The sequence below is a fragment of the Octopus bimaculoides genome, chromosome 6 (assembly GCF_001194135.2).
Source record: "Octopus bimaculoides isolate UCB-OBI-ISO-001 chromosome 6, ASM119413v2, whole genome shotgun sequence".
In the NCBI taxonomy this organism is placed as follows: domain Eukaryota; kingdom Metazoa; phylum Mollusca; class Cephalopoda; order Octopoda; family Octopodidae; genus Octopus; species Octopus bimaculoides.
Genome location: NC_068986.1, coordinates 9,235,699 through 9,244,614, shown reverse-complemented (window position 1 = coordinate 9,244,614; position 8,916 = coordinate 9,235,699). Strand labels below are relative to the sequence as shown.

The window sequence follows — 8,916 nt, the reverse complement described above, 5'->3', positions numbered from 1 at the left end:
GTTTCTTTCACCTTCCGGAAGTTTCAATAGAAACTTGGCACTAACCATAGCCTTCTTATTAATTGAATTTCAAGCTAAACTGAACAATTAAAATTATTAAATTAACTATGTGTTTGTCCTATTATAGTCTATTTCTGTAGGTGTCTGCAACAAATAAATATCCTTACAATAAAAAAAGATGGAGGATAATTTTTTTTTTTTTTTTGTTAATTGGAACACGAGAAAGAAAGGGAGAGATAAAGTGAGGGAGTGAAAGAGATAGAGGGAGAGAGTTAATGAGTGAAAGAGAGTAAGCTAGGGAGAGAGTATGTATGTGTGGCGTCTGATTCCATCCAAGAGCCATATTAGATTCTGGGTATTTTAGAGAAGAACACAAGCAGTTAACGGGGCCGTTTGCTGAGGGACAAATATGACGAAATTATTTGATACCGAGCAAATTTTTCTATTTATTTAACGTAGGTGTACTTGAATATCTTAATAAGGCTTAAAAAAAAAAATTCATTGTGAAGCTAAAATTATCATCAATATTCATGGAAATCATTCAAATATTGAAAAACTAAATAAGAGAGTGAAAGTAAATATAAAAATATTCGTTTCTGCTAAGAAAATGAGGTTTTTTAAATGATATTAATGTTAAAGGGAAAAAAAAAGTGCTGCTGAAAATCTCCATTCGGCATGTGCGGTAATATCTATGTCAAGAGTGTGATGCCGCCAACACACACACACACCTCACTCTTTTAACCGGCAACCATTCCATTTTAGGAGACGAATACTGACTTAGAGATTTCATAGCACAACAACATTTAACCGTTTTTCAGACTATAGAATGATTTCGTTAAAATATTCCAGTAGAAGACCTTAAAATCGACAATGATTTTTATAGAATTAAGCAAGAGAAGAATTGCATACATGTTTAAAATCCGACGACATTGCTTAACAAGGTCACGCTATGAAGGTAGTTCATTTGATATTCTAATTTTCGAATATTTCAACCTGACTACCCAAGTTTTCCATTTAAATTACCAAAAAATATTTTTTAAATCTTTGAATATTTTAACAATTGTGATCTAAGATTGCTTTTAGCTTGAAGTTTTTTGGGGAAAGGAAAAAAAATAAATGGCTAATGTAAATAATTTGAACACCTCGTATAATGACACAATTAATGCCATTGTTAATAGTTAATAATGTTACTATGAGCCAGGTAAGGGCTGGTCAAAGACCTAAAATGTATTTGAACACCTTACCTCAGGCATGATAGATCCTTTGTGATAAAGCAAGAAAGACGACTTCCGCTTTAATGGCCATTATATACAGGCTCCACATTGAGCCATTTCATTGGTGCATTTAAATCAAAGAAGATGGCTCTGATTGGTCAATTACAACTGGCTTACTTCACTAATCCTAATTATTTGCAAAATATGCAAATTTTTAGATTTTAAACTCGAAAGATTAAAAAAGACCCAGCTTATTTCAATGTTTTTATTTTCCAATAATTGTATCTGCACCAATAAATGTTATCGGTGATGCCTGTTTCTTTATTTTTTATTTATAGGGGGAGGAGAGGGAAATATTTTACTAGTTAGTATTTCTACCGCGACGTGGCAGCACCAGAAGTGACGCCAAATAGGCGACTACAAAATGGCATTCTGTTTCTCCATCACGGCCCCTCCCTCCTCTTCACATTGATAACCAAAGCACTGCCTTACGCCACATCAATATAGTTCCTATGCCGAACAGAAAATTATTTTTAAATGTCAATTTTCAACGAATGAAATAAATTTTAATACAAAAACTGGTTCGAACGAAATTCAAGTCATTTCATCAGCAGTATAAAACATCTGCGTTTAAATTTCCAGAATAATTTATCAAACCCCTCATTTGCTAGCTTTATTTACCCTCGCCCTCTGCAGACATTTTTCAAATCCATTTTCACGAGATTGATTAATAATAAACAAATTTCAACGAAAATCGCCATCATATTTCTTGGTAAATTGCAGGATATCTGGGAATGTCAATTGGTGTTTTATTAAATACAGGAATTTAATCCACCCTAATCGAAAACACTCGAAGCTCCCGGGTTGACCAGCTCTTGATTTGAAATAAAGTGAGATCCGTATGGCACAGACGAACAAAATAAAAAACATTCATACAAATATATTAAAGAAAAATCAGAACAAAAATGAAAAAATCTAAAATTTTATTTCATGTTTATTCAACATTAAAATTTATACAGTTCAATCTAATCTATAAAGGAAAAACCAATATCCAAGCAAATCAACATTAATAAAAATAAAAAAAAATTAAAATAAAAAAAAAATTAAGAAAAACAAGTCCAAACAAAATGTACCATTTCTATTATTTAATGAACAGAATTTCACAAGGCAAGATCCACTAATTCAAAATGAGTTATGGAATTGAACAGTTCATCACTAAACAATTTAATGGGTGAAAATTTTTCAAGTTATACCAATGTGAAATTAAGATGAAGTTATGGCACAAGATGTGAATAAATGGATCTTAGAGAAATGTCAAGCTGAAGAAGAAAGGACAGCGCAAAAACTGCAGTCCAACTTTCATCATACAAGTGTTTAGAAATTTTTTGGACAAATGAAAAATCTCATACCACTGCAAGAGCTTCATTTAAAACTTTTAGTTCAAATATAAAAGTGATAAAATAGCTGTGAAATAGTTAAATAATTTGCAGAAAAGAAAAGTAGAAATTAAAATTTTTTTATATCCAGCTTTTTACAAATTTTGTATGCCATTAACTTCCTATATCTAGAAGCTGGACAGTGAGAAAAATTTCCTAAAGCAATCTATATTTAAGATATATGTATTTAGCTGGGGTTTCTTTCTTTTTTTTTTTTTCCCCCCTTTTCTTTTGACATAAAATGAAGAGAAGTCATGAAATAAGATTATTTTATTAACAGCCTTGATTTTTATCAAGGCTAATTGAATTTGGATGGCAGGAATGTGTAAGTGCAGAAGGTGAAACAAATTAGCATTAGGAGTGGTTGAAAGAATTGTATGGATATTTATGAAGTAAGAAATGAGATGGTTGTTTATCTTTTGTTGTTTGTTTTTTATTGTTACCCATACAATAAATGTCTTTAGCAATACCATCTAAAAAAAACAGTTTGGTCTTAAAAGTAGAATACCAACCATGACAATGTAGCAAAGATAAGAGTAAGCACAATCTTAAGACTTGTACAAAATGTGAGGTTTTTGAAATCTTCAACCTAATTTTTCTTTTTATGAAACTGATATTTACAATATAAAAAGAAACAGTCTATGAATATTTTTTTTTTTCCCTTTTTCAATTTTATGGTTTAGTTTAATTAGGATGGTATATTTTGCAGCTGTCTGGTGTAACTTGGGGGTTCTCTGAATCATGTAGAAAAAAAAAAAAAAAAAAAAGAACAAATAAATCAGCAGGTCAAGAGTAAGTACTCCAGTTGGTCAGCATTTTGATAGAGAAGATGCTTTGATGAATCAGTTCCACATTTAACCATACCTGAGAAGGAAAAGAAAAACAGTCAGTTAAAGTAAACAGTTCCAAATCGAAACAGGTAACCTGTTTTACATAGGAATCTACAATAATTTATATTTAAAAAAGATTACATAATAAACATCACAGTATAATAAAATTTATATTTCTATGAAACAATGCAAATTTGTATTTTGGTATTAGCTGTGTTTTCTAAGTAGAAGTGGGTCACAACAAATGACCCTTCCAAAATGGTTGTTGCAGCCAGTCAATACTTTCTCAAGTATGCTGTCTAAGGATGGTAAGAAAACAATGGGAACAAGAAGAAAGGATAGGTAATTTTGCTAACTTTCAGAGATCTACAACCATAAATGATTCAGAATTAGATATCTAGAATGTTATTAATACTTTCTCTGCTAGGCTGCAGTATCAATATTTGTTATAGAAAACAGAAAATAATAATAATTTGGCTATTTAATCAACATTTAATTCTATGTAAAAAGGAAGAATTAGCAAGACTGCATAACGAAAGTTTACGTACCTAAGTTATAATGATAGGAAATAATGAAGTTACCGTCTGTTATAACCCATACCACCACCACCACCACCAACTCCATAGCCACCTGCAAGAAATAATCAATATTACAAAAAACTTCAAGTCAATAATTTAAATTTATACATAAGCTGAGAATTTACATGACGGGACCATTTTATAAAATAATAATGATGATGGATAAAAACTATTTACAGTTAAATTTCTAACCGAAACATATACCTTAAATATAAAATTCCTAAATAATCATGAATGGTTTCATAAAATGTGATTTTTGCAACACAAGTTCACAAAAGGTTCTTAACCAAATCTATTTGAAACTTGAAAGAAATGAAGCTAGTGTGCCTTGCTGGATGTGCAATGTCAGTGTGCATGTTCAACAGAGTAAGCATCGTGAGAGAAAAGTTAGGCATAAGAGGCATCAGATGTGGTGTGCAAGAGAGACGACTGCACTGGTGTGGCCATGTGATGCATATGGACGAGGACAACTGTGTAAAGAAGTGTGGATCTCTAACTGTGGAGGAAACCTGTGGAAGAGGTAGAGCCAGGAAGACATGGGACGAGGTAGTAAAGCATGGTCTTCAGGTGTTGAACCTCACAGAGGCAATGGCAGGTGATCAAGTACTTTGATGACATGCTGTGCTTGAGAAGACTTGTTGAGCCAAGTGAAATCATAGTCATGGCCAATGCTGTTGTCCCGTGATTGGCATGTAAAAGCACCCATGCTAGTGGCACATACCCGGCATCCATTACACTCTTGGAGTGGTTGGCATTAGGAAGGGGATCCAGCCATAGAAACCATGCCAAATCAGACTGGAATTTGATGCAGCTCTCTGGCTTACCAATTTCAGTCAAACCATCCAATCCATGCCAGCATGGAAAGCTGGACACAATGATGAGGACTTCCTAATTTTTGTCTCGAAGCAAATCTAATTAGAAGTAAATTCAAGACATCAGCGGGTATGTGTGAAAGACCAGATTTGGCTAGTCTTAACATAAAACAGAATACTTGAGCCAGATATGACAAGTTTAAATGCTAAAGGGTTAAACATCAGCACAGAAAACAAGTTATTACCTGATATTCAATTGAGTAGACAACAAAATTTTAATATAGAGGATTTGTACAAATTACTGGCTTCTCTATCAGTTGAACTTAAATGCACATAAGAGAGGTGCACCATAAAGGTAAAAGAGAATGAAAAAACAGAATGTAATATTGGAACATGTCTCTGGAGAAAACTAGAAAATAAAACACACACACACACACCATCAACTAAATGAAATTAATTCACATGCATACATAAATTACAGAATCACCGTAATGATTTACAATACAAATTAACCAAAATTTCTCACACATCTTATATGTAAATAAAAAACGAGGTAAACTTGAAAAAGCATATATATATAAATTAATCTGTTGTGTCTGGGGAGAGTTATTTTCTTTTTGTACCTTATAATTTAACACACTCACCGGTAAAACTTCCACTCATTTCTTATTATTTTCCTAAAATTTAGTAAAATAAAAAAAACAGAAATAAGTGGAAATTTTAGCAGTGAATGTGTTAAATTATAAGGTACAAAAAGAAAATGATTCTCCCCAGATACAACAGAATATGCTTCAACACGAACTCGCATAAAGAATTTTGCAAACCAAATCCCAAAACGAAATATATAAATTAAGTTTATGTATAATACACACACGTTATTCTAAAAATGCTTGGACTTCTTTAAAGTAGTTTGGGTAAACCTCAAACTATCCTTTTCCCCTCTTTGACAATACAACAATTCTTTGCATAGTGTAATCACATATTTTTTAATGAATGTACTAATGAACTTTGCAGTGAAATTCTCATTTAAATACAAATGGGTTGTTTTGGGTGGCAGGTGACAAGTAATAGGCACCCACTACATTCTTGGAGTGGTTGGCATTAGGAAGGGTATCCAGCCATAGAAACCGTTCCAAGTCAAATTGAAAGACTGTTGCGTGTGTGTGATCTACAGACAATGGAAGCTGGTGTGGCCCCTGACCTTGCTAGTTCCTATCTAGCCGTCCAACCCAAGCCAGCATACCAGTTCCAGTCAGACCGTCTAACCCATGCCAGCTTGGAAAGCAGACGTTAAATGATGATGATTTAAAAGTGAACAAAAATCTCATGTACCTCCATAAGGTCCACTTGATCGCTGAGAGTAGTTGCCACCACGCATTGGGCCAGCATTGCCACTCCCTCCATAGCCAGTTCCAAAATTGGGGGGGTTATTCCAATTGTTTCCATCTAAAAGAAAAAAAAAACTAAGTCAGTCATCAATCATAGCATTTGATTAATCAAGACAACAAAACATTTTTAATCAAAATGGTGACCTCTCTGAAATTTATGACTTTGCTCCCAACAATAGTGTGATTGGGTGGTAAGAAGTTTGCTTCCCAACCAGATAGTTCTGGGTTCTGTCCCACTTCCTGGCACCTTGGGTGAGCATCTTCTGTAGTCTTGGACCAACCAAGCCATGAGAGGATTTAGGACACAAATTGAAAGACTGTTGCGTGTGTGTGATCTACAGACAATGGAAGCTGGTGTGGCCCCTGACCTTGCTAGTTCCTATCTAGCCGTCCAACCCAAGCCAGCATGGAAAACAGACGTTTGCACCTGTCTTCAGTCACTGCTTGACCACTGGCATTGGTATGTTTATGTAACTTAGTGGCTCATAAAGAGACCAACAGAATAAGTATCAAGTTTAGAAGAAATAAATACTAGGCTTGATTTGATTAACTAAAACTTCATCAAGGCAGTACCCCAGCATGGTCAGTCTAATGACTTCAAGATGAATTATTAAAAACAATAATACTACTATTACAAAAAAACGTTTATGTGCCAGACAGTGCTGGGAATCTAAGAAAATAATCTCAAGTTAATAAACTAACAAGAAGCTTACAAGATGTGTCACTAATTCTAGTAAAGGTCTTTAACCACCCTCTTTATAGCCCTACAAATATTTCCTTCTCAAAAACATACCATTACCATAATCTCCACTCCTGAAATTATTATTGAAGTTGCCTCGAGGATTAAAATTGCCACCATAACACCCAGTGTTGTTGCCTTGACCAAATCCTTGGTTCCAGCCACCTTGACCACCTTGGTTCCAGCCACCACCTTGGTTTGGATAACCACCTGCAACATTAGATTACAAAATAACTTTACACTATTCGCAGAAATCACAACAAAAGCCAACTTTTGACCAGTATTTTAAGCTTTATGCCAAACCCCTTTTCTCTCTAAAGTTTAAATAAATGGTAAATTAGTTTTGTAAACTAATTTACCATTTATTTAAACTTATTAATTCAGTTTTAAATAAAGTAGATTCTCAATAATTTTTCTAACTTTTCTGAACAGGATTCCATTGCAAATATCTCAAAAGTGTTATTATAGCAAAGCTGTATTCTTTTATCATTGAAAAGAAAACTCTGGGACCGGCTATCATAACAAACACACAATTTGTTGGTAGAAAAAAAAACCAAAAAAAAACAGTCTAATAAAAAAAATTATAAACACTGGCGTAGCTTACCTGAGTTACCCCAGTTGTTTTCACCACCCATGTTCCAGTTACCACCACCTGAAATTAAGTACGTACTTATGAACTATATCAATTAACCTTATTTACTTCAACTAACAACATTTACAAATTAAACTAATTGCTTAGTACAGGTGATTTTAAAAATGCTGGTCAAAGGAGGGAGAGTGTTGAAAACAAGAAACAAAGAAAGCTTATTTGTTTTAATCTACTCACCACCATAGTTATCATCAAAATTATCACGCATACCATAATCAGAACCTGAAATATTAACAATAAAACGTATCAGACCAAACTAAAACATCATCTGTGTCAAGATTTCAATTTTAACCAATTCTTATCTTTCAGTAATTCCTTCCTAGATTGACACCAACCACTATACACACAATGTATTTCTCATTATTTACTGTAACATCGTTAAGCATTCAGATATGTATGCAGCCCCTGTAGTCGTACAACAGATTGAGACACAATAGCAATGGTGGCATAAGTAATTAGTTATTCAGTTTTACAAAGTAGCAGAGCTTATCAGTGATAAAGGATAGCCTCTGTGTGAAGTTTCACCTGCACAAACATTTTCTAACCAACACAAAACAATTTCATGTCCAATCTGTTAGTTTAGTTCCTTTCAAGACAGTGGTAATTCTTTGTTTTTGTTTTGCATTAAGTTAGATATATATTTTATTTTTAGTTTGTTAATCTGCTAATTACAACACATTGAAATGCAGTGTGCTGATGTAATTTAAGGATCATCAGTATTTTAACTTCAATATAGAAATGAATTGCACCCCACTTTTTACATTTGGATATTTACATCATTGGCTGTTTGGCCATTGCTACATCAGTTTGACTGGTTTTCATTGTCATTCAGTGAGGCTGGTTGCTGATGATGATCTGAGGAAGCAGGTGAAATACCAGAAGACAAGAGCGCTGTCCACCAGTGCAATCACCTCATCAACTGATATAGTCAGTGCTGAATTAGCACATTGTCGATATTTCTGGGAGTAAATAGTTTAACCCTTTCGTTACCATATTTCTAACCAAATTACACCCCTTATGTGTTTCAATTAATTTCCAACATAATCATAAATTTAGGCTGGTTTCATTAAACAACTCTTTTATTTATCAACATATTAATGTGATTTTTGGAAGATAAATTAACGAAAGGTTCTCAACCAATTCTATACCAAAATTTTTGTCACAAAGTGACTTTAATTACAGGTAAATACAACAAAATATAAAATTATTAAAATTTTTGTTCAAACAGCGCTACAGAAAATGGGTTATTAGCTAATATTCAATTGGGTAT

At 33.4% G+C, this 8,916-nt stretch overlaps 2 protein-coding genes across 17 annotated transcripts in view; both read right to left on the bottom strand.

Annotated features, from left to right (window-relative positions):
• LOC106873551 (heterogeneous nuclear ribonucleoprotein A3) overlaps nt 1-1,370 on the bottom strand; it is a 20,281-nt gene extending 18,911 nt beyond the window's left edge. For 2 of the 7 annotated variants that reach the window (XM_014920972.2, XM_014920967.2), the window contains exon 1: nt 1,245-1,302. In XM_014920972.2, the coding sequence (XP_014776458.1) occupies nt 1,245-1,253 (9 nt within the window). In that variant the 5' untranslated portion in view covers nt 1,254-1,302. Of the gene's footprint in view, nt 1-1,244 lie in introns of all 7 variants that reach the window. The other 5 variants (XM_014920969.2, XM_014920968.2, XM_014920970.2 and 2 more) reach the window with 5 other exon arrangements.
• An 812-nt stretch (nt 1,371-2,182) lies between these two features.
• LOC106873544 (heterogeneous nuclear ribonucleoprotein A1) overlaps nt 2,183-8,916 on the bottom strand; it is a 15,833-nt gene continuing 9,099 nt past the window's right edge. For 2 of the 10 annotated variants that reach the window (XM_014920943.2, XM_014920947.2), the window contains 6 exons: nt 7,824-7,868; nt 7,602-7,649; nt 7,052-7,207; nt 6,203-6,316; nt 4,029-4,110; nt 2,183-3,514 (listed from right to left, as the gene is read on the bottom strand). In XM_014920943.2, the coding sequence (XP_014776429.1) occupies nt 4,058-4,110; nt 6,203-6,316; nt 7,052-7,207; nt 7,602-7,649; nt 7,824-7,868 (416 nt within the window). In that variant the 3' untranslated portion in view covers nt 2,183-3,514; nt 4,029-4,057. Of the gene's footprint in view, nt 3,515-4,028; nt 4,111-5,514; nt 5,548-6,202; nt 6,317-7,051; nt 7,208-7,601; nt 7,650-7,823; nt 7,869-8,916 lie in introns of all 10 variants that reach the window. The other 8 variants (XR_001409889.2, XR_001409890.2, XR_008264354.1 and 5 more) reach the window with 8 other exon arrangements.